General features: G+C 43.7%; 1 protein-coding gene across 1 annotated transcript; it reads left to right on the forward strand.

The window, feature by feature from the left end:
* On the forward strand, positions 1-25,991 carry tdh (L-threonine dehydrogenase). The gene is made up of 9 exons (XM_038962544.1): positions 1-156; positions 8,514-8,709; positions 11,673-11,715; positions 15,348-15,418; positions 20,125-20,274; positions 20,400-20,572; positions 21,154-21,244; positions 24,647-24,916; positions 25,334-25,991. Exons 2-9 carry the CDS (start codon positions 8,526-8,528, stop codon positions 25,471-25,473), a joined length of 1,122 nt encoding a protein of 373 aa, XP_038818472.1. The 5' UTR covers positions 1-156; positions 8,514-8,525; the 3' UTR covers positions 25,474-25,991.
* Positions 25,992-26,521: the final 530 nt, after the last annotated feature.

The following is a 26,521-nucleotide window of genomic DNA, read 5'->3' on the forward strand; positions in this document are numbered from 1 at the left end:
GGGCTGATGCAATACTTCAAGAAGACGGAACGTGTCGTCAGCTACACCAGCTATTAAAGACAAAATCCCCTTTTTTCTATAACTAACCAAGGCGACAAGAAAAAAAGGGACACTCGTATCATCGAGTTTTATAAAGATCCCCCGGCTTTTTATCTGGTGAGTAAAATCATTATTCATTGGAATTAATTGAGTTAAAGCTAATATTTTCTGTAAAGTGAATCGGGATTTTACTCACATTTCTTAAGCAGAATGGAGAATTATCTAATGAGAGAATTTAGTTGTTTATACAGACGCAAATTGGGATGGATGTATTTTAAAGACTGTCGCCAATCTAGTTATATAGACCTATATACTCCGATTGATTCTACTGTTGGCACACCTATCCTTTCAGCAACATGTATTTTAAGCAAATAGGAACACAATAAGGAGATATAACAGCTAATTCAAAGGTGGTTGCAATGCTGTGAAAAAAACAGTTGTACTGTACTAGAATGCAAAGTTTAGCGTGTCTTTGCAGGGTGGCAAAAAAAAAAGAAAAGAATCCGCGATCCTATTGCCAGCATAATATCCTGATGCAACGAGAACGGTATAATCCCATGTGTTTTAGCCTAAATCCATTATGTGGCATGGACCTGGCCTTTGTTTGCTATACCAGAGGTTGGATGGGTTTTGCCATGGCATATAATATTACTATGTACACTCCAATTGGTCCCAGGTCACCGTCTACATTAACATGAACTGTGTCGAATAGGAGATTCAATTATTACATCATAAAAGAGGCAATACGGTCAATTGAAACATTAGAGCACAAGGACCGGAAGCTCCCTTTGATTAAGGAAGAGGCAGAAATGGAACATCATGGTGATTCTGCACCAAAATAAAAAAATATCTGGGCCTTAATAACCTATAGAGAGACATGCTGCGTTTACAAACCTTGTTATAGGATGAGGATCAGCATATGGAATGAGGATGAGCGAGAAAGCGGTCATCTTTCCGGGAATATAGCCAAGACAAGATTGCTTAAACAGTAATATAACGTAGCAGACGTACTAAAATAGCCACATGATAGAGCAACAACCTGTTTTAAAATGAATTATCCATATATATATATATATATGAATCTGACTTTTTAAAATTTGATATTTCATGCCATCCACACCAAGATTAAATAGGCTACTGAATGGGCTAGCCAAATTAAAACAAACATTTAAACGGAGCCCAAGGAAATGATGTAACCGGTTTAGGACTACACGATGTGAGAGTCAGACAGTGTTGGCTAATCATCTTGGTTTTGGCTCAACACATGGTGATTGAAGAGGGCGCTAATTTAAAAGAGGAATTTGGTCAGTGTGTAAAATCGGTAACCGTTTCACATGTTAGTAACTGTCGTAAAAATCACTCTGAAGACAATGACTGCGTGGCTATCTGTTTGAAGATTTATTGCAGACACATACCAAATGAACAGCCTTTGATACATTTGATAAATTACTTGGAAAAGCTTAGAACAATTACTAAGCTAATAATAAATGAACAACTGCCTGTGATTATTTTTATCTGACAGTAGGCCTGGAGTATAGTCTACTACTGAACAGTACAGTACGCCTGTGTATATTTGATTTATTAACTTAATAATCAAGAGCCTTAATATAATTCCTTTTTTTTATATGCATTGTTTAGATTGGAAGGTTTGACAGCTTTGTAAGCTTACAACTTCCTTATTTTTGAAAATATTGTTTCAATATAAAATAAACAAATATTTAAAAATAAATATATATATAAATAAAAAAATACAAAGCCTCTCTCTCTGTGCTGCTCTGGGGTTCCAGACAGCTGTCCGTCAAACAGACAAATACTATAACACTTCTCAGTCAGGTTTGGGCCTTCGTCCTCCAGCCCTAACCTCCCTGTCTCTCTCCATTCCATGTCTCTCTTCCTCTCTGTCGTTTCCACTGAGGTACGTACTGCCGCTGGCCTCTGCAGCAGTTACACACGACGCATGGCTGGACCGAAGAAACCAGAAATGAACACAAATACCTCTCCCCCTTCTGTCTACTACTGAACAGTACAGTAGGCCTGGAGTATAGTCTACTACTGAACAGTACAGTAGGCCTGGAGTATAGTCTACTGAACAGTACAGTAGGCCTGGAGTATAGTCTACTACTGAGCAGTACAGTAGGCCTGGAGTATAGTCTGCTACTGAACAGTACAGTAGGCCTGGAGTATAGTCTACCACTGAACAGTACAGTAGGCCTGGAGTATAGTCTACTACTGAACAGTACAGTAGACCTGGAGTATAGTCTACTGAACAGTACAGTAGGCCTGGAGTATAGTCTACCACTGAACAGTACAGTAGGCCTGGAGTATAGTCTACTACTGAACAGTACAGTAAGACTGGAGTATAGTCTACCACTGAACAGTACAGTAGGCCTGGAGTATAGTCTACTACTGAACAGTACAGTAAGACTGGAGTATAGTCTACTGAACAGTACAGTAGGCCTGGAGTATAGTCTACTACTGAACAGTACAGTAGGCCTGGAGTATAGTCTACTACTGAACAGTACAGTAAGACTGGAGTATAGTCTACTACTGAACAGTACAGTAAGACTGGAGTATAGTCTACTGAACAGTACAGTAGGCCTGGAGTATAGTCTACTACTGAACAGTACAGTAGGCCTGGAGTATAGTCTGCTACTGAACAGTACAGTAAGACTGGAGTATAGTCTACTGAACAGTACAGTAGGCCTGGAGTATAGTCTACTGAACAGTACAGTAGGCCTGGAGTATAGTCTACCACTGAACAGTACAGTAGGCCTGGAGTATAGTCTACTACTGAACAGTACAGTAAGACTGGAGTATAGTCTACTACTGAACAGTACAGTAGGCCTGGAGTATAGTCTACTACTGAACAGTACAGTAGGCCTGGAGTATAGTCTACTACTGAACAGTACAGTAGGCCTGGAGTATAGTCTACTACTGAACAGTACAGTAGGCCTGGAGTATAGTCTGCTACTGAACAGTACAGTAGGCCTGGAGTATAGTCTGCTACTGAACAGTACAGTAAGACTGGAGTATAGTCTACTACTGAACAGTACAGTAAGACTGGAGTATAGTCTACTACTGAACAGTACAGTAGGCCTGGAGTATAGTCTACTACTGAACAGTACAGTAGGCCTGGAGTATAGTCTGCTACTGAACAGTACAGTAAGACTGGAGTATAGTCTACTACTGAACAGTACAGTAGGCCTGGAGTATAGTCTACTGAACAGTACAGTAGGCCTGGAGTATAGTCTACTGAACAGTACAGTAGGCCTGGAGTATAGTCTACTACTGAACAGTACAGTAGGCCTGGAGTATAGTCTGCTACTGAACAGTACAGTAAGACTGGAGTATAGTCTACTACTGAACAGTACAGTAGGCCTGGAGTATAGTCTACTGAACAGTACAGTAGGCCTGGAGTATAGTCTACTACTGAACAGTACGGTAGGCCTGGAGTATAGTCTACCACTGAACAGTACAGTAGGCCTGGAGTATAGTCTACTACTGAACAGTACAGTAGACCTGGAGTATAGTCTACTACTGAACAGTACAGTAGGCCTGGAGTATAGTCCACTGAACAGTACAGTAGGCCGGGAGTATAGTCTACTACTGGACAGTACAGTAGGCCTGGAGTATAGTCTACTACTGAACAGTACAGTAGGCCTGGAGTATAGTCTACTACTGAACAGTACAGTAGACCTGGAGTATAGTCTACTGAACAGTACAGTAGGCCTGGAGTATAGTCCACTGAACAGTACAGTAGGCCGGGAGTATAGTCTACTACTGAACAGTACAGTAGGCCTGGAGTATAGTCTACTACTGAACAGTACAGTAGGCCTGGAGTATAGTCTACTACTGAACAGTACAGTAGGCCTGGAGTATAGTCTACTACTGAACAGTACAGTAGGCCTGGAGTATAGTCTGCTACTGAACAGTACAGTAGGCCTGGAGTATAGTCTGCTACTGAACAGTACAGTAAGACTGGAGTATAGTCTACTACTGAACAGTACAGTAAGACTGGAGTATAGTCTACTACTGAACAGTACAGTAGGCCTGGAGTATAGTCTACTACTGAACAGTACAGTAGGCCTGGAGTATAGTCTGCTACTGAACAGTACAGTAAGACTGGAGTATAGTCTACTACTGAACAGTACAGTAGGCCTGGAGTATAGTCTACTGAACAGTACAGTAGGCCTGGAGTATAGTCTACTGAACAGTACAGTAGGCCTGGAGTATAGTCTACTACTGAACAGTACAGTAGGCCTGGAGTATAGTCTGCTACTGAACAGTACAGTAAGACTGGAGTATAGTCTACTACTGAACAGTACAGTAGGCCTGGAGTATAGTCTACTGAACAGTACAGTAGGCCTGGAGTATAGTCTACTACTGAACAGTACGGTAGGCCTGGAGTATAGTCTACCACTGAACAGTACAGTAGGCCTGGAGTATAGTCTACTACTGAACAGTACAGTAGACCTGGAGTATAGTCTACTACTGAACAGTACAGTAGGCCTGGAGTATAGTCCACTGAACAGTACAGTAGGCCGGGAGTATAGTCTACTACTGAACAGTACAGTAGGCCTGGAGTATAGTCTACTACTGAACAGTACAGTAGGCCTGGAGTATAGTCTACTACTGAACAGTACAGTAGACCTGGAGTATAGTCTACTGAACAGTACAGTAGGCCTGGAGTATAGTCCACTGAACAGTACAGTAGGCCGGGAGTATAGTCTACTACTGAACAGTACAGTAGGCCTGGAGTATAGTCTACTACTGAACAGTACAGTAGGCCTGGAGTATAGTCTACTACTGAACAGTACAGTAGGCCTGGAGTATAGTCTACTACTGAACAGTACAGTAGGCCTGGAGTATAGTCTACTACTGAACAGTACAGTAGGCCTGGAGTATAGTCTACTACTGAACAGTACAGTAGGCCTGGAGTATAGTCTACTACTGAACAGTACAGTAGGCCTGGAGTATAGTCTACTACTGAACAGTACAGTAGGCTTGGAGTATAGTCTACTACTGAACAGTACAGTAGGCCTGGAGTATAGTCTACTGAACAGTACAGTAGGCCTGGAGTATAGTCTACTACTGAACAGTACAGTAGGCCTGGAGTATAGTCTACTGAACAGTACAGTAGACCTGGAGTATAGTCTACTACTGAACAGTACAGTAGGCCTGGAGTATAGTCTACTACTGAACAGTACAGTAGGCCTGGAGTATAGTCTACCACTGAACAGTACAGTAGGCCTGGAGTATAGTCTACCACCTAACAGTACAGTAGGCCTGGAGTATAGTCTACTACTGAACAGTACAGTAGGCCTGGAGTACAGTCTACTGAACAGGCCTAGCCTACTGCTGTGATATTACAGTACCTACAGTACTGTAGCTGCATCACTAATGTGACTACAGGCCTATAGAGTAGGTCTACGCTAGCCTAAATTAGTTCATATTGCATAGGCCTACGCTAGCCTAAATTAGTTCATATTGCATAGGCCTACGCTAGCCTAAATTAGTTCATATTGCATAGGCCTACGCTAGCCCAAATTAGTTCATATTGCATAGGCCTACGCTGGCCTAAATTAGTTCATATTGCATAGGCCTACGCTAGCCTAAATTAGTTCATATTGCATAGGCCTACGCTAGCCTAAATTAGTTCATATTACACAGGCCTACGCTAGCCTAAATTAGTTCATATTGCATAGGCCTACGCTAGCCTAAATTAGTTCATATTGCATAGGCCTACGCTAGCCTAAATTAGTTCATATTACATAGGCCTACGCTAGCCTAAATTAGTTCATATTGCATAGGCCTACGCTAGCCTAAATTAGTTCATATTGCATAGGCCTACGCTAGCCTAAATTAGTTCATATTGCACAGGCCTACGCTAGCCTAAATTAGTTCATATTGCATAGGCCTACGCAAGCCTAAATTAGTTCATATTGCATAGGCCTACGCTAGCCTAAATTAGTTCATATTACATAGGCCTACGCTAGCCTAAATTAGTTCATATTGCATAGGCCTACGCTAGCCTAAATTAGTTCATATTACATATGCCTACGCTAGCCTAAATTAGTTCATATTGCATAGGCCTACGCTAGCCTAAATTAGTTCATATTGCATAGGCCTACGCTAGCCTAAATTAGTTCATATTGCACAGGCCTACGCTAGCCTAAATTAGTTCATATTGCATAGGCCTACGCTAGCCTAAATTAGTTCATATTACACAGGCCTACGCTAGCCTAAATTAGTTCATATTGCATAGGCCTACGCTAGCCTAAATTAGTTCATATTGCATAGGCCTACGCTAGCCTAAATTAGTTCATATTGCACAGGCCTACGCTAGCCTAAATTAGTTCATGTTGCATAGGCCTACGCTAGCCTAAATTAGTTCATATTGCATAGGCCTACGCTAGCCTAAATTAGTTCATATTGCACAGGCCTACGCTAGCCTAAATTAGTTCATATTGCATAGGCCTACGCTAGCCTAAATTAGTTCATATTGCACAGGTCTACGCTAGCCTAAATTAGTTCATATTGCATAGGCCTACGCTAGCCTAAATTAGTTCATATTGCATAGGCCCTACGCTAGCCTAAATTAGTTCATATTGCATAGGCCTACGCTAGCCTAAATTAGTTCATATTACATAGGCCTACGCTAGCTTAAATTAGTTCATATTACATAGGCCTACGCTAGCCTAAATTAGTTCATATTGCATAGGACTACGCTAGCCTAAATTAGTTCATATTGCATAGGCCCTACGCTAGCCTAAATTAGTTCATATTACATAGGCCTACGCTAGCCTAAATTAGTTCATATTGCATAGGACTACGCTAGCCTAAATTAGTTCATATTGCATAGGACTACGCTAGCCTAAATTAGTTCATATTGCATAGGCCTACGCTAGCCTAAATTAGTTCATATTGTATAGGACTACGCTAGCCTAAATTAGTTCATATTGCATAGGCCTACGCTAGCCTAAATTAGTTCATATTGCATAGGCCTACGCAAGCCTAAATTAGTTCATATTGCATAGGCCTACGCTAGCCTAAATTAGTTCATATTACATAGGCCTACGCTAGCTTAAATTAGTTCATATTGCATAGGCCTACGCTAGCCTAAATTAGTTCATATTGCACAGTTCACATACAAGTCAGTTCTGAGAGGGGGGGGGGAACATTTAAACCCAGTGCCCTAAAACCTTGGAACAGCTTGTAGCTAATGTCACCATTCAGCTACAGTCTGTCTGTCTGTCTGGCACTGTCATCATCCACCCTCATATCAACTCCTCTGTCCCTGATTGGGTAAGAGAGCGAAGGCGGGGGACGACTAGTATAAGGTTACTTAAGTTCACTTTTAATTTCTTTCGGAAGCTTTATCCCGACGTTCCGGATATCCGAAGCGAGCCCAGCAAAATGTTTCTTCTTCAGAGCAGTAATTAGACGTGTGGATGACGGATACCCATACAGTATGATAGGCGTGATGTTGTAGGAGGACTAATCATGGATGGATGGATGGATGATGGGGTGTCTTTATTTATTTTTGTTGAAAATATGCTTTGTCCCACTTGTGTACACATCGACAGCCCACGGAAGTAACCGGGCTTGGAACACAATGTATAGAAAGTTCCATCGTCAGTGTTAATTCATTTTTTAAAAAACGGATTACGCGTTACAATGTAACCCATTTTAATTTGTGTAGAATGACAACTCTTTTTAATAACGAAAAGCCTATTTTCACCGAGAGAATGAAGGAACAATAAAATCTAGGAAGAGATCAATTTTCTCATTCCCCCCCCCCCCCCTCTCTCCAAGTTACTCAAATTACTGTTAGCCTAGGCAACGTCGGAGACGCAGGAGTAAACCGAGCCAAGAATGGTAGGCTAGGCTACTGTAATTTGAGGACAGGTCTGTAATTTATGTAGTGAGACTGTTGCTTCGTCCCAAAATGGCACCCAATTCCCATAATGCAATACTTTTGACCAGGCTCTGTGGTAAAGATAAATAATAAGTGTACTACAAAGGGAATAAATGACCATTTGAGAGAGAGCCTGTGTTTCGCAGACAAAACGAAGCAATGTCACGACTGCTGAGCAAGCGAGGCTCTCCGTCATTCATTCCAATTCCGTTAGTGGTCCCGTTTTTTCTTTTCACGTCTCATTTCTTGGCACCTCTGGAGTCCCCGGGGGGATGCCTACTGTACACCGTGTCTCTGCCATGAGACACAGTTGCTGCATAATTGACACTTATTAAGTCGCCAAAGAATGACGACAGAAAGTCTCAATGCTTTCTGTCCCGGGCCTAGACATAGTCAAGCTGGCATGACCAACCTTGTAGTGAAAAAAAACTAAGACATTATTATACGTAATGTATACAGAACCATAAGTTTGAGTCCTTGACAACAAAATCGTTCTACCTATTTGTAAAGTATTCAGGTGAAGGGTCCTTACACTGTCCTCTTCCTCCTCCTTTAGGTGACTGTGAAAATGCCTTTTATCAGAACATTCAGCAAGGTGGCTAAGCAGGCCCTCCTGAGCCCAGGATGTGGCTGTCGGCCAATCACAGTGGCCGTACGGACCATCAGCTTCTCACCCCGCCAGGTCACCTCAGACGCCAGTTTCCACTCCGTGTCCTTCTCCGAGACGGACCACCCCAAGGTGCTCATCACAGGTAAGACCAATCAATCAGGTAAAAGCTCAGAGAGGCATCATCACCTGGGGGAGGAATCCCCGTTACAACTTACCACAATAGGATCTATTCACAATGATCTGAAGAAACAAACCTTTCTCTAACGGCTATCCAGCTCGCTGTATTCTGTGGGACGAACCTCAATAACACAATCTCTGAAGAAGCAGCTCTCTCTAATGACTCTCCAGCTCGCTGTATTCTGTGGGACGAACCTCAATAACACAATCTCTGAAGAAGCAGCTCTCTCTAATGACTCTCCAGCTCGCTGTATTCTGTGGGACGAACCTCAATAACACAATCTCTGAAGAAGCAGCTCTCTCTAATGACTCTCCAGCTCGCTGTATTCTGTGGGACGAACCTCAATAACACAATCTCTGAAGAAGCAGCAGCTCTCTGTAACGGCTCTCCAGCTCGCTGTATTCTGTGGGACGAACCTCAATAACACAATCTCTGAAGAAGCAGCTCTCTCTAATGACTCTCCAGCTCGCTGTATTCTGTTGGACGAACCTCAATAACACAATCTCTGAAGAAGCAGCTCTCTCTAATGACTCTCCAGCTCGCTGTATTCTGTGGGACGAACCTCAATAAAACAATCTCTGAAGAAGCAGCTCTCTCTCTAATGACTCTCCAGCTCGTTGTAATCTGTGGGACGAACCTCAATAACACAATGTCTCTCTGTGAAGAAGATGAACTTGGTCTAACTGAACATTAACAAGGATTCTCAAGCAACAGACACAGTAGGAATAACTCTATTTATGGGAAGTGAACCTTAACCTTACAACCTCAATACCACACAATAGGACCTCTATTTAAGGTAAAGAAGCTTTGTCTAAGTGAACCTAAACGAGGCTCCCAAGCAACAGATAGCTGGATTTATAAAGCGCTTGGTTTGTTGTGTGAAGGGAAAATCACAGTGTTTACAAGCAGGATCAATAGGATAGAACCACTGTAGCTAGGGCCCTGACCCTCTCCTTTTCACACCCTCTGCTACTCTGCTTCGCACATTTTTTTGCAAATGTATAACAAAAAAAAAATATATACTTTCTTTACATAAGTATTCAGACCCTTTGCTATGAGACTCAAAGTTGAGCTCAGGTGCATCCTGTTTCCATTGATCATCCTTGAAATGTTTCTACAACTTGATTGTAGTCCCCCTGTGGTAAATTCAATTGATTGGACATGATTTGGAAATGCACACACCTGTCTATATAAGGTCCCACAGTTGACAGTGCATGTCAGAGCAAAAAACCAAGCCATGAGGTCGAAGGAATTGTTCATAGAGCTCCGGGTCAGGATTGTGTCGAGGCACAGATCTGGGGAAGGGTACCAAAATATTTCTGCAGCATTGAAGGTCCCCAAGAACACATTGTCCTCCATCACTCTTAAGTGGAAGAAGTTTGGAACCAGCGAAACTCTTCCTAGAGCTGACTGCCTGGCCAAACTGAGGAATTGGGGAAGAAGGGCTTTGGTCAGGGAGGTGACCATGAACCAAGTTCCTATGTGGAGATGGGAGAACCTTCCAGAAGGACAACCATCTCTGCAGCACTCCACCAATCAGGCCTTTATTGTAGAGTGGCCAGACGGGAGCTACTCCTCAGTAAAAGGAAAATGACAGCCCACGTGGAGTTTACCAAAAGACTCTCAGACCAAAAGACTCTCAGACCATGAGAAACAAGATTCTCTGATCTGATGAAACCAAGATTGAACTCTTTGGCCTGAATGCCAAGCGTCACATCTGGAGGAAACCTGGCACCATCCCTGAAGCATGGTGGCAGCAGCATCATGCTGTGGGGATGTTTTACTGGGAGACTAGTCGGGATTGAGGGAAAGATGAACGGAGCAAAGTACAGCGAGATCCTTTTTTAATTTCACCTTTATTTAACCAGGTAGGCTAGTTGAGAACAAGTTCTCATTTGCAACTGCGACCTGGCCAAGATAAAGCAAAGCAGTGCGACAGAAACAACAACACAGAGTTACACATGGAATAAACAAGCGTACAGTCAATAACACAATAGAAAAAAATAAAGTCTATATACAGTGTGTGTAAATGGCATGAGGAGGTAAGGCAATAAATAGGCCATAGTAGCAAAGTAATTACAATTTAGCAAATTAACACTGGAGTGATAAATGAGTAGATGATGGTGTGTAAGTAGAGATACTGGTGTGCAAAAGAGCAGCAAAGTAAATAAAAGCAATATGGGGATGAGATAGGTAGATTGGGTGGGCTATTTACAGATGGGCTATGTACAGCTGCAGCGATCGGTTAGCTGCTCAGATAGCTGATGTTTAAATTTAGTGAGGGAAATGTAAGTCTCCAACTTCAGCGATTTTTGCAATTCGTTCCAGTCATCCTTGATGAAAACCTGCTCCAGAGCACTCAGGACCTCAGACTGAGGACAACAACCCTAAGCACACAATCAAGACAATGTAGAAGTGGCTTCGGAACAAGTCTCTGAATGTCCTTATGTGGCCCAGCCAGAGCCTGAACATCTCTGGAGACCTGAAAATATCTGTGCAGTAATGCTCCCCATCCAACCTGACAGAACTTGAGAGGATCTGCAGAGAAGAATGGGAGAAACTCCCAAAACACAGGTGTGCCAAGCTTGTAACGTCACACCCAAGAAGAGTCGAGGATGTAATCGCTGCCAAAGGTGCTTCAACAAAGTACTGAGTAAAGGGTTTGAATACTTATGTAAATGTTATATTTCAGTTTGTTTCATACATTTGCGAACATTTCTAAAAAAAAAAACTGTTATTGCTTTGTCGTTATGGGGTATTGTGTGTAGATTGACGAGGGGGGGAAAAAACAATTTCATCCATTTTAGAATGTGGCTGTAACGTAACAAAATGTGGAAAAAGTCAATGGGTCTGAATACTTTTCGAATGCCCTGTTTAATGTTTTTAATATTGAATATTGCACTGTATGTTTTCTCTTTCACTCTCAGGCGGCCTTGGACAGTTGGGGGTAGGGCTGGCCACGATGTTGAGGTAAGAGCAGCGTGTTCTGTTATAGAGAAGAAATGCTTGTCTTTCTACAAGTGTTGCTGCTTAACATGGGAATGGAATAGATTCATTTAGTACCATTTTTGGATGCTTATTATTAGGACATAATCCGTGTTGGGGAGGAGTGAACTGCATGCAGTTGAATTAGTAATTTAACTACATTTTGCAGTAGCTTGGTGGTAGTTAATCAACTAAATTGTAATATAGGTCGTTTTTTTCAGTATTTATTTTCTGTTTTACCATGTAGCGGTGAAGCTAACTACTGGAACTAAACACTACTGTTTTACCATGTAGCGGTGTAGCTAACTACTGGAACTAAACACTACTGTTTTACCATGTAGCGGTGTAGCTAACTACTGGAACTACACACTACTGTTTTACCATGTAGCGGTGTAGCTAACTACTGGAACTACACACTACTGTTTTACCATGTAGCGTTGTAGCTAACTACTGGAACTACACACTACTGTTTTACCATGTAGCGTTGTAGCTAACTACTGGAACTACACACTACTGTTTTACCATGTAGCGGTGTAGTTAACTACTGGAACTACACACTACTGTTTTACCATGTAGCGGTGTAGCTAACTACTGGAACTACACACTACTGTTTTACCATGTAGCGGTGTAGCTAACTACTGGAATTACACACTACTGTTTTACCATGTAGCGTTGTAGCTAACTACTGGAACTACACACTACTGTGTTACCATGTAGCATTGTAGCTAACTACTGGAACTACACACTACTGTTTTACCATGTAGTGGTGTAGTTAACTACTGGAACTACACACTACTGTTTTACCATGTAGCGGTGTAGCTAACTACTGGAACTACACACTACTGTTTTACCATGTAGCGGTGTAGCTAACTACTGGAATTACACACTACTGTTTTACCATGTAGCGGTGTAGCTAACTACTGGAACTACACACTACTGTGTTACCATGTAGCATTGTAGCTAACTACTGGAACTACACACTACTGTTTTACCATGTAGCGTTGTAGCTAACTACTGGAACTACACACTACTGTGTTACCATGTAGCGGTGTAGCTAACTACTGGAATTACACACTACTGTGTTACCATGTAGCGGTGTAGCTAACTACTGGCACTACACACTACTGTTTTACCATGTAGCGGTGTAGCTAACTACTGGAACTACACACTACTGTGTTACCATGTAGCGGTGTAGCTAACTACTGGCACTACACACTACTGTTTTACCATGTAGCGGTGTAGCTAACTACTGTAGCTACACACTACTGTTTTACCATGTAGCGGTGTAGCTAACTACTGGAACTACACACTACTGTGTTACCATGTAGCGGTGTAGCTAACTACTGGCACTACACACTACTGTTTTACCATGTAGCGGTGTAGCTAACTACTGGAACTACACACTACTGTTTTTGCTAAACTAAGTAGGCTAGAATATCCTTTCTTTTTCAGCATCAGACCTGCCTAATTCTCATTTGTTGGGTTTGAAATTACAAATCTTTTCACCGTCTGACTCCAGAGGGATCTGTTCTAGCAATTTGTACTCTGATATTTCAGATGTACATATGATACGTATTCATTAAGTAGTTTAGGTGTAGTGAACTACTTTTTCAAAGTAACTTCTGTAAAGTAAACTATATTTTTCTTTGGTGTAGCTTAACTTATTCCAGTGTGAAGTAATTGGTAGCTTGGTAAGCTATATTTTAAGAGTAGCATCCCCAACACTATATAATCGAGGTCCCACTTAAAACAAACAACAATTTACAAAAGCTTTATATAGCATACAGAAAGGCTTCAGTGCCCATGTTTCCTCTAAGCTGCACGTGGGCGCGCAGTGGCCGAGACTGCTGCACAGAGGCACTATCAGCCCAAGGAGAAAAGCAGGAGATTGAACTTCATTCCAACTGTTCTTGAGATTTTCCCCTGTTAAACACTATCAACGTTTCCCTTTTACTGTGGCAATTGTGATCGAATCAAACGGCAAATATTAAACAGTTTCAATGCAACATACCGGAACAAAATGAACTATGCAAAAAAACATAATTTGTTTTGTAGGCAGAATGCATCAGAGTAGGATTCTATTGCGCACGACTCAACCTGTATTCTACACTTTTACTTTGAACTGGACCGTGTTTACAGCTGTGGCCATGAGTAGATGCAGCTTGTTTTGACATCAAAGCAAGAGCTGCATACAGCCACGTGTGCCCTTTATTTAAACCTTTATTTAACTAGGCAATAAATCAAATAAATTCTTATTTTACAATGACGGTCTACCCCGGCCAAACCCGGACGACGCTGGGCTAATTGTGCGCCGCCCCTATGAGACTCCCAATCACATCCGGATGTGATACAGCCTGGATTCGAACCAGGGACTGTAGTGACACCTCTTGCGCTGAGATGCAGTGCCGTAAGACTGCTGTGTCCATGTGTGTGTGTTAACTATTTAACTGTACTAGAATGCTTAAAAGGCTGCTAAAATTGTAAATACAGGCTATCGGTATCGGGTTTTTTGGCAAGGAAAATATTGGATATCGGTAACGGGCAAAAATGTCATATCGGTGCATAGTTTTAACAGTGGCAAAGTAGGCTACTGTGGCTATTTGATCACAATGTAGGCCTACCAGAGTGGCCTACCATCAAAAAACAATGGAGAAAATGCAACCCATAACCTTTTAACATGGAAATAGCTGTTCTATCATTCAGCCTACAGTAGCAGCCAATGTGTGGTGTTCAATGCAGGCCTACATTCCACAAGACTTTTGAGAGAAAATAACATGCAGAGCTTGACATTAACCTGTTAATCCAATTGTCCTTCAGACAAGGAGGTGACTGAAAACATTGTGTTGTTTGATGCAAGAAACCTCTTTCCAAAATATAATGCATTATTATTCCCATACCATTATTACAGAGAATCAGACCAATTATGCTACCCTCTGCCTATTGGCTACTTGGCTTATTCAAGCCTGTCTCAAAATACAACTCTGCCCCTTTAAGATATAAAAAACTCTTTACCCTGACTGGCTTTTCAAAGATGTCTAGAAATGTACACGTTTTGTTCTCTTGTAGGATGCAATCACTCCCCCATTTGTTAACTATACATTATCTATAACTGGGCTAATAACTCACTAACTAGCAAAGGATATGAACACGATGTGGGGAGGCAGGTAGCCTAGTGGTTAGAGTGTAGGGACGGCAGGTAGCCTAGTGGTTAGAGTGGAGGGACGGCAGGTAGCCTAGTGGTTAGAGTGTAGAGGTGGCAGGTAGCCTAGTGGTTAGAGTGGAGGGGTGGCAGGTAGCCTAGTGGTTAGAGTGTAGAGGTGGCAGGTAGCCTAGTGGTTAGAGTGTAGGGACGGCAGGTAGCCTAGTGGTTAGAGCGTAGGGACGGCAGGTAGCCTAGTGGTTAGAGCGTTGGACTAGTAACCGAAAGGTTGCTAGATCGAATCCCCGAGCTGAAAAGTTAAAAATCTGTCGTTCTGCCCCTGAACAAGGCAGTTAACCCAACTGTTCCTAGGATGTCATTGAAAATAAGAATTTGTTCTTAACTGACTTGCCTAGTTAAATAATGTTTTAGTCAAGCTTCATCTCCTTGTGTTTAAATGTAACATCCTGTTTCACAGGAAGCGGTTCGGAAACAACAACGTGATCCTGTCGGATATCAGGAAGCCTCCAAGTCACGTCTTTCACAGCGGTGAGTGATATAAAACATGTAGACACAAAATAACATCTCTGACCTGACCACAAGGCCATTGGCCGTTGTATCAAACATCTATGACCTGACCACAAGGCCATTGGCCGTTGTATCAAACATCTATGACCTGACCACAAGGCCATTGGCCGTTGTATCAAACATCTATGACCTGACCACAAGGCCATTGGCCGTTGTATCAAACATCTATGACCTGACCACAAGGCCATTGGCCGTTGTATCAAACATCTATGACCTGACCACAAGGCCATTGGCCGTTATATCAAACATCTATGACCTGACCACAAGGCCATTGGCCGTTGTATCAAACATCTATGACCTGACCACAAGGCCATTGGCCGTTGTATCAAACATCTATGACCTGACCACAAGGCCATTGGCCGTTGTATCAAACATCTATGACCTGACCACAAGGCCATTGGCCGTTGTATCAAACATCTCTGCATAGAAGGGATTTTAGGGTCAGTTTAGTCTTTTAGATCATAATGAATCAGATTACATGGACCGGGGGGGAACCTGATCCTCGATCATAATGAATCAGATTACATGGACCGGGGGGGACCTGATCCTAGATCATAATGAATCAGATTACATGGACCGGGGGGGGACCTGATCCTAGATCATAATGAATCAGATTACATGGACCGGGGGGGACCTGAACCTAGATCATAATGAATCAGATTACATGGACCGGGGGGGACCTGATCCTAGATCATAATGAATCAGATTACATGGACCGGGGGGGGGGGGGGGGGGGCTGTTCCTAGATTATAATGAATCAGATTACATGGACCGGGGTGGGACCTGATCATAGATTATAATGAATCAGATTACATGGACCGGGGGGGGGACCTGATCCTAGATTATAATGAATCAGATTACATGGACTGGGGGGGACCTGATCCTAGATTATAATGAATCAGATTACATGGACCGGGGGGACCTGATCCTAGATTATAATGAATCAGATTACATGGACCGGGGGGGACCTGATCCTAGATCGGCACTCCTACACTGACACACTTGACACTAGGGTTGAATATTTTCCCAGTATTTTTACAAATGTTCCATCCCGAGAATGTTGCTTGTCTCCCCGGGTAACCCGGTATTTCCCGTCAAATCAGGAAGTGTCATTAGAAAGCATTAGAAAGCATTAGAGTGCATTGGAGTGCATTGGAGTGCATTGGAGTGCATTGGAGTGCATTGGAGTGCATTGGAGTGCATTGGAGTGCATTAGCGTGCATTACAGTGCATCAGAGTGCATTAGAAAGCATCAGAGTGCATTAGAAAGCATTAGAAAGCATATAAATATGTCTGGAGTTGATCGATCGCACTTCTTTCAAACTACCCAGGAGTTCTATTGGCTCCTCCTGTATTTAACATTCAGAAGAAGAAGAAAGAAGAGCTTGCATCCCACTTCGAATAGTCGATTGGTTTAAAAAAAATACAACAACAACAATAAAAAATGGTCTAGTCTAGCATTTCCTGCATGGCACTCACAAGAGCTAAAGAAGGGTTGTTTCGTTTTTATTTAAGGAGAGAGGCCAGCGGAGCACAGGTGCTTGGGTATTGCGAAAGAGACAGAGGATATCAGTTGTAAACGTATTATGTATAACCCATCATTAAAATTAGCTAAATATAAGGCTAATACTGCATTGAATGTATTACCTGAAAGAGTTAGGCTAGGACATCTATATATATATAGATATATATATATAGATCTATCTAGATCAGGATGATCTATTTTGGATGCAATTTGAATGGAGTTGGAGAGAGAGAGAGTGCTCGTGGGTGCTCTGATTTTAAAGCATCTATATTTGAGCGATAGGCTGTTTGAAAACTCTGCAGCTGCAATTAAATAAATAAAAATGAATTATTCAGTTAGTTGTTGGTTAAGGGCTTGTAAGTAAGCATTTCACTGTTGTATTCGGTGCATATGACAAATACAATTTGATTTGTGATATTGATCCCTGTTGAAAGCTTCTTGTACAAGGTCACCAGGAAGTGGATGTGTTCTGAAAGGTTAACTGATAACTAAGGTCACAGACCTCATGATCAATACCTGCTGAATGGTGATTGGCTGGCCAGTACTGCAGTGACGGATGCCAACCAAGTCTAAGTGACCTATTTACATATAAACTATCTAGAGCCTTGTTACCCAAGAATACTGTCTAGAGCCCTGTTAACCAAGAATACTGTCTAGAGCCCTGTTAACCAAGAATACTATCTAGAGCCCTGTTACCCAAGAATACTGTCTAGAGCCCTGTTACCCAAGAATACTATCTAGAACCCTGTTAACCAAGAATACTATCTAGAGCCCTGTTAACCAAGAATACTGTCTAGAGCCCTGTTAACCAAGAATACTATCTAGAGCCCTGTTACCCAAGAATACTATCTAGAGCCCTGTTAACCAAGAATACTATCTAGAGCCCTGTTACCCAAGAATACTATCTAGAACCCTGTTAACCAAGAATACTGTCTAGAGCCCTGTTACCCAAGAATACTGTCTAGAGCCCTGTTACCCAAGAATACTGTCTAGAGCCCTGTTAACCAAGAATACTATCTAGAGCCCTGTTACCCAAGAATACTATCTAGAGCCCTGTTAACCAAGAATACTGTCTAGAGCCCTGTTAACCAAGAATACTATCTAGAGCCCTGTTACCCAAGAATACTATCTAGAGCCCTGTTAACCAAGAATACTATCTAGAGCCCTGTTACCCAAGAATACTATCTAGAGCCCTGTTAACCAAGAATACTGTCTAGAGCCCTGTTAACCAAGAATACTATCTAGAACCCTGTTAACCAAGAATACTATCTAGAGCCCTGTTACCCAAGAATACTATCTAGAGCCCTGTTAACCAAGAATACTGTCTAGAGCCCTGTTAACCAAGAATACTGTCTAGAGCCCTGTTAACCAAGAATACTGTCTAGAGCCCTGTTAACCAAGAATACTGTCTAGAGCCCTGTTAACCAAGAATACTATCTAGAGCCCTGTTAACCAAGAATACTATCTAGAGCGCTGTTAACCAAGAATACTATCTAGAGCCCTGTTACCCAAGAATACTATCTAGAGCCCTGTTAACCAAGAATACTGTCATTCAAAACCCCGGGAGACACCAAAAATAGAAAATATAGCTATCAGAGAAATGAAAAGAAAAACAACAATGTAAATATATCCAATCAAAACATGTCTCATGTCTCTCTCATAATCTGTTCCAAACCTCATGTCTCTCTCGTAATCTGTTCCAAACCTCATGTCTCTATCGTAATCTGTTCCAAACTTCATGTCTCTATCGTAATCCGTTCCAAACCTCATGTCTCTATCGTAATCTGTTCCGAACCTCATGTCTCTATCGTAATCTGTTCCGAACCTCATGTCTCTATCGTAATCTGTTCCGAACCTCATGTCTCTATCGTAATCTGTTCCAAACCTCATGTCTCTATCGTAATCTGTTCCAAACCTCATGTCTCTATATTAATCTGTTCCAAACCTCATGTCTCTCTCGTAATCTGTTCCAAACCTCATGTCTCTCTCGTAATCTGTTCCAAACCTCATGTCTCTCTCGTAATCTGTTCCAAACCTCATGTCTCTCTCGTAATCTGTTCCAAACCTCATGTCTCTCTCGTAATCTGTTCCAAACCTCATGTCTCTCTCGTTATCTGTTCCAAGCCTCATGTCTCTATCGTAATCTGTTCCGAACCTCATGTCTCTCTCGTTATCTGTTCCAAGCCTCATGTCTCTATCGTAATCTGTTCCGAACCTCATGTCTCTATCGTAATCTGTTCCGAACCTCATGTCTCTATCGTAATCTGTTCCGAACCTCATGTCTCTATCGTAATCTGTTCCGAACCTCATGTCTCTATCGTAATCTGTTCCGAACCTCATGTCTCTATCGTAATCTGTTCCGAACCTCATGTCTCTATCGTAATCTGTTCCGAACCTCATGTCTCTCTCGTAATCTGTTCCAAACCTCATGTCTCTCTCGTAATCTGTTCCAAACCTCATGTCTCTGTTCTTTTTAGAAGAGTTCTCAAAAAACCAACCGTATCTCTGAAATGTCAACGGAACACTGAGTGTACCGCAATCTTTGTTATTTTCAAAACCTTTTAATTCAGCTCGAGTCCTGTTCATTTGGAGTTTTTTGGGACCTGCTGAAACAACTTTTGCAGACGACAACATGAACGGTTCTAAAAAGACGCTGCGAGAAAGCGGCACCGTCCTGTCGACGGATCTCCGTGCCTATTATCTGATGTATTATGTTAATGAAATCACTGAACGATTCACAACATGAAAAATCATATTTTGTCTTAGTAAAATGTATTTAATAACATAAGGAAGTGTAATTTCATCACCAAAGCGCCTTTTGCACACCCTAGATAATACTGCAGCTGCTGATTAGCTAAATGGAAGAGTGACTGGACACCCTAGACTAGGGGTTCCCAAACTTTTTCACTCAGACCCCCCCCCCCCCCCCCCCCCCCTTTCAATATTTGGGGAGACCCCCCCCCCCCCCACACACACACATGCATGTGCCACGTCTATTTCTATGGTAACAAGCGCTGTTCATGACAAACTGTTCGCACCCCTCTTATTGGCGGAGAGAAACATGTTGCAGGTTTTAAAGTTTTATTTCCTGCATGTTTTATATTATATGTTTCTGGTTTCTACTGCCCTTCTCCCTCTCCAGGACCCTTCATCTACTCTGACATCCTGGACTATAAAAACCTTCGTGAGATCGTTGTCAACAACCGCATCACCTGGTTGGTCCATTACAGCGCCCTGCTCAGTGCCGTGGGAGAGGCCAATGTAGCTCTGGCACGCGACGTCAACATCACTGGTGAGCCATAGAGAATCCGCCATCTTGGCTCAACTTAGATCCATAACGCACCAGTTTGTTTTTTTGTTTCTAACCGAGCCTGGAAGGTGTCCACAGGGAGTAACTGTGAACTTCCTGTTCGTCAGGGCTCCACAACATCCTGGACATTGCAGCGGAGCACGGCCTGCGTCTGTTTGTGCCCAGCACCATCGGAGCTTTCGGGCCCACCTCTCCCCGGAACCCGACCCCTGACCTCTGTGTCCAGAGACCCAGAACCATCTACGGGGTCTCCAAAGTCCACGCAGAGCTCATGGGAGAGGTGAGAGAAAAGAATTATACAATATTGTAAGAAATACAAAATATAAAGCAACATGAGGATCAATGAGCATTCAGCCTCAAGCCACTCTGCCCCTGGCTACTTACTTACATTTACATGTACCAGGAATCTGACCTTATGAATCTGACCTGGTGAATCTGATCGGGTGAATCTGATCGGGTGAATCTGATCGGGTGAATCTGATCGGGTGAATCTGATCGGGTGAATCTGATCGGGTGAATCTGACCTGGTGAATCTGATCGGGTGAATCTGACCTGGTGAATCTGATCGGGTGAATCTGATCGGGTGAATCTGACCGGGTGAATCTGATCGGGTGAATCTGATCGGGTGAATCTGATCGGGTGAATCTGATCGGGTGAATCTGACCTGGTGAATCTGATCTGGTGAATCTGATCTAGTGAATCTGATCTGGTGAATCTGATCGGGTGAATCTGATCGGGTGTATCTGACCTGGTGTATCTAACCTGATAAATTTGACCCCTTCAATCACCTGAAATCATTGGTCTGTAACGTCGCTATAAGTGAAACATCCTAACCCTTATTGCCCGTCTTCCCTCCAACAGTACTACCACCACCGCTATGGCCTTGACTTCCGCTGTCTGCGCTACCCAGGAATCATCTCTGCTGACTCACAGCCTGGAGGAGGAACGACAGGTGAGTTAGAGACACACACCCCCTCCCCACACACACACCTGTCCTACACACAACACACACACACACACACACACACACACCTGTCCTACACACACACACACACCTGTCCTCCCTCACACACACACACACACACACACACACACACACACACACACACCTGTCCTCCCTCACACACACACACACACACACACCTGTCCTCCCTCCCTCACACACACACACACACACACACACACACACACACACACACACACACACACACACACACACACACACACACACACCTGTCCTCCCTCCCTCACACACACACACACACACACACACACACACACACACACCATAGCGTAACACCAGTCCCTTCACTATCGTAACTCTATTTGTGTCCGCCTCCTGACTTCAACATGTCATTGGGGTTATGTAACAACAGAACATGGTCCTTATGCTTATGGCCTTCAGTATGCTTTGCCAGGGTGACAATGCTAAGACGTTAGGTAATGCTGCTACAGGGTGACAATGCTAAGACGTTAGGTAATGCTGCTACAGGGTGACAATGCTAAGACGTTAGGTAATGCTGCTACAGGGTGACAATGCTAAGACATTAGGTAATACTGCTACAGGGTGATAACGCTAGAATGTTAGGTAATGTTCCTACAGGGTGACAATGCTAAGACGTTAGGTAATGCTGCTACAGGGTGACAATGTTAGGTAAGGCTAATACAGGGTGATAATGCTAGGACGCTAGGTAATATTCTACAGGGTGATAATGCTAGGATGTTAGGTAATACTACTACTACCAGGGTGATAATGCTAGGATGTTAGGTAACACTACTACTACCAGGGTGATAATGCTAGGATGTTAGGTAATACTACTACTACCAGGGTGATAATGCTAGGATGTTAGGTAACACTACTACTACCAGGGTGATAATGCTAGGATGTTAGGTAATACTACTACTACCAGGGTGATAATGCTCAGATGTTAGGTAATACTACTACTACCAGGGTGATAATGCTCAGATGTTAGGTAGTACTACTACTACCAGGGTGATAATGCTAGGATGTTAGGTAATACTACTAATACCAGGGTGATAATGCTAGGACGTTAGGTAATACTACTACTACCAGGGTGATAATGCTAGGATGTTAGGTAATACTACTACTACTACCAGGGTGATAATGCTAGGACGTTAGGTAATACTACTACTACCAGGGTGATAATGCTAGGATGTTAGGTAATACTACTACTACTACCAGGGTGATAATGCTCAGATGTTAGGTAATACTACTACTACCAGGGTGATAATGCTCAGATGTTAGGTAATACTACTACTACCAGGGTGATAATGCTAGGATGTTAGGTACTACTACTACTACTACTACCAGGGTGATAATGCTAGGATGTTAGGTAATACTACTACTACCAGGGTGATAATGCTCGGATGTTAGGTAATACTACTACTACCAGGGTGATAATGCTAGGATGTTAAGTAACACTACTACTACCAGGATGATAATGCTAGGATGTTAGGTAATACTACTACTACCAGGGTGATAATGCTAGGATGTTAGGTAATACTACTACTACCAGGATGATAATGCTAGGATGTTAGGTAATACTACTACTACCAGGGTGATAATGCTAGGATGTTAGGTAACACTACTACTACCAGGGTGATAATGCTCAGATGTTAGGTAGTACTACTACTACCAGGGTGATAATGCTAGGATGTTAGGTAATACTACTACTACCAGGGTGATAATGCTAGGATGTTAGGTAATACTACTACTACCAGGGTGATAATGCTAGGATGTTAAGTAACACTACTACTACCAGGATGATAATGCTAGGATGTTAGGTAATACTACTACTACCAGGGTGATAATGCTAGGATGTTAGGTAATACTACTACTACCAGGATGATAATGCTAGGATGTTAGGTAATACTACTACTACCAGGGTGATAATGCTAGGATGTTAGGTAACACTACTACTACCAGGGTGATAATGCTAGGACGTTAGATAATACTGCTACAGTATTACCCCATGTCTCAACCCCTCCCCTTTACGACACACCCCTCACCCCGTGCCTGGTCATCTCACTTTGGGGCTGATGAGGTGGTGTCTGTAACTGAAGGGAGTTAGCCTTGTCCAAGACAGAATTTCCTGAATCTCCTGTTTCTGTAGTGAGACAGCTTGATGTACCAGTACACCCCCTGGACAGGACACTAGTCTATCACCTGTTTCTGTAGTGAGACCGCTTGATGTACCAGGACACCCCCTGGACAGGACACTAGTCTATCTCCTGTTTCTGTAGTGAGACAGCTTGATGTACCAGGACACCCCCTGGACAGGACACTAGTCTATCACCTGTTTCTGTAGTGAGACCGCTTGATGTACCAGGACACCCCCTGGACAGGACACTAGTCTATCTCCTGTTTCTGTAGTGAGACAGCTTGATGTACAGGACACCCCTTGGACAGGACACTAGTCTATCTCCTGTTTCTGTAGTGAGACAGCTTGATGTACCAGTACACCCCCTGGACAGGACACTAGTCTATCACCTGTTTCTGTAGTGAGACAGCTTGATGTACAGGACACCCCCTGGACAGGACACTAGTCTATCTCCTGTTTCTGTAGTGAGACAGCTTGATTTACCAGGACACCCCCTGGACAGGACACTAGTCCATCTCCTGTTACTGTAGTGAGGCAGCTTGATGTACAGGACACCCCCTGGACAGGACACTAGTCTATCACCTGTTTCTGTAGTGAGACAGCTTGATGTACCAGGACACCCCCTGGACAGGACACTAGTCTATCTTCTGTTTCTGTAGTGAGGCAGCTTGATGTACCAGGACACCCCCTGGACAGGACACTAGTCCATCTCCTGTTACTGTAGTGAGGCAGCTTGATGTACAGGACACCCCCTGGACAGGACACTAGTCTATCACCTGTTTCTGTAGTGAGACAGCTTGATGTACCAGGACACCCCCTGGACAGGACACTAGTCTATCACCTGTTTCTGTAGTGAGACAGCTTGATGTACCAGGACACCCCCTGGACAGGACACTAGTCTATCTCCTGTTTCTGTAGTGAGACAGCTTGATGTACCAGGACACCCCCTGGACAGGACACTAGTCTATCTCCTGTTCCTGTAGTGAGACAGCTTGATGTACCAGGACACCCCCTGGACAGGACACTAGTCTATCTCCTGTTTCTGTAGTGAGACAGCTTGATGTACCAGGACACCCCCTGGACAGGACACTAGTCTATCTCCTGTTTCTGTAGTGAGATAGCTTAATGTACAGTACACCCCCTGGACAGGACACTAGTCTATCTCCTGTTTCTGTAGTGAGACGGTGTGATGTAAACACATCTAAGTCTATCTCCTGCCTCCCTTTCTCCAGACTACGCGGTAGCCATCTTTCACGATGCTGTAAAGACGGGGAAGTTTGAGTGCAACTTGAAGCCAGACACGAGGCTCCCCATGATGTACATCGACGACTGTCTCCGTGCCACCGTGGAGATGATGGAAGCGCCCGCAGACACCCTGTCCATGAGGACCTATAACATCAACGCCATGAGCTTTTCCCCTGAAGAGCTGGCTCAGGAGGTCCAGAAACAGCTGCCGGACCTGGAGGTCAGCTACGACATCGACCAAGTCAGACAGGCCATCGGTAAGAGACTTTTATTGATTCTTTTATTTATCCTGGTTTGGAGTTGCAAAATTCCTAATGTTTTCCTGAGAGAAAGAAAATCCAGTGGGAGGATTCCCTACTTGCTTATTCCCTTCTGATTCTGGGAATCCTTCAACCGGGATTTCTTGAAAAGCCGGGAATTAGCAACCATTAATATCGGTGGATGATACCATTGAGATCAAAGATCAACGAACCAGGAAGACCTGTCTAAATACGCCACAGGAGGCCTCGACATTGAGATTCTCGAACTTGCATGTTAAGATTTTGAAGACGTTTAATGTAGAAACGAACAACAAAAAAGTCTTGTGACAATTTGACCGACGACAAAAGTGTCAAAGACGTTGGAGTAGGAAGACATTCCCATTGACAACGTCCCCCTCTTCTCTTCCTTTACAGCCGACAGCTGGCCAATGAACTTTGACGATTCTAACGCACGGAACGACTGGGGCTGGAAACACGACTACGACCTCCCGGAGCTCGTCCAGACCATGCTCAACTACATCGGCTCAGACTCGCGCATCGCAAAGGCCAACTGAGGGGGCCAGCGGTGCTGCTGGGTGACGTGCTGCTCGGTGACATGATGCTGGGTGGGGTGCTGCTGGGTGCTGGGCTGGAGCAGTGTTGTTTCTTTGTACATACTGTAAAGACTGTTGTTTTATAGGAGGGAGACACGTGGTCTGTAAATAGTCGTTTTCTCTGTCATTTGGAAGGGCTCTCAATCTGTCTGTCTCGGTGTCTGTCTGTGTCTCGGTGTCTGTCTGTGTCTCGGTGTCTGTCTGTGTCTCGGTGTCTGTCTGTCTCGGTGTCTGTCTCGGTATCTGTCTGTCTGTCTCGGTATCTGTCTGTCTGTCTCGGTGTCTGTCTGTCTCGGTATCTGTCTGTCTGAACAAGTTACTAGAATGTGGTCTTGTGAGAAGTAGTGGGCTGATTCCCCTCCCTCCTTCATCCCCCTCTCAGGAAGGAGGAGGGGTTGGAACACAGGGTCTGAGAACATGTTGAGATAAAACATCAGAGGGGTGGACTCCATGGGGTGGACTCCATGTGGTGGACTCCATGTGGTGGACTCCATGGGGTGGACTCCATGTGGTGGACTCCATGTGGTGGACTCCATGGGGTGGACTCCATGTGGTGGACTCCATGGGGTGGACTCCATGTGGTGGACTCCATGTGGTCGACTCCATGTGGTGGACTCCATGGGGTGGACTCCATGGGGTGGACTCCATGTGGTGGACTCCATGGGGTGGACTCCATGTGGTGGACTCCATGGGGTGGACTCCATGTGGTGGACTCCATGTGGTGGACTCCATGTGGTGGACTCCATGTGGTGGACTCCATGGGGTGGACTCCATGTGGTGGACTCCATGTGGTCGACTCCATGTGGTGGACTCCATGGGGTGGACTCCATGTGGTGGACTCCATGTGGTGGACTCCATGTGGTGGACTCCATGGGGTGGACTCCATGGGGTGGACTCCATGGGGTGGACTCCATGTGGTGGACTCCATGTGGTCGACTCCATGTGGTGGACTCCATGTGGTGGACTCCATGGGGTGGACTCCATGGGGTGGACTCCATGGGGTGGACTC

The sequence above is a fragment of the Salvelinus namaycush genome, chromosome 24 (assembly GCF_016432855.1).
Source record: "Salvelinus namaycush isolate Seneca chromosome 24, SaNama_1.0, whole genome shotgun sequence".
Lineage (NCBI taxonomy): Eukaryota > Metazoa > Chordata > Actinopteri > Salmoniformes > Salmonidae > Salvelinus > Salvelinus namaycush.

Bases quoted from the DNA above. Each gene is read 5' to 3' on its own strand.
- tdh (XM_038962544.1), top strand. From the start codon at position 8,526: ATGCCTTTTATCAGAACATTCAGCAAGGTGGCTAAGCAGGCCCTCCTG. The intron at 15,419-20,124 runs GTGAGTGATATA...CTCCCTCTCCAG, and splicing joins AAGTCACGTCTTTCACAGCG to GACCCTTCATCTACTCTGAC. The intron at 20,573-21,153 runs GTGAGAGAAAAG...TCCCTCCAACAG, and splicing joins ACGCAGAGCTCATGGGAGAG to TACTACCACCACCGCTATGG.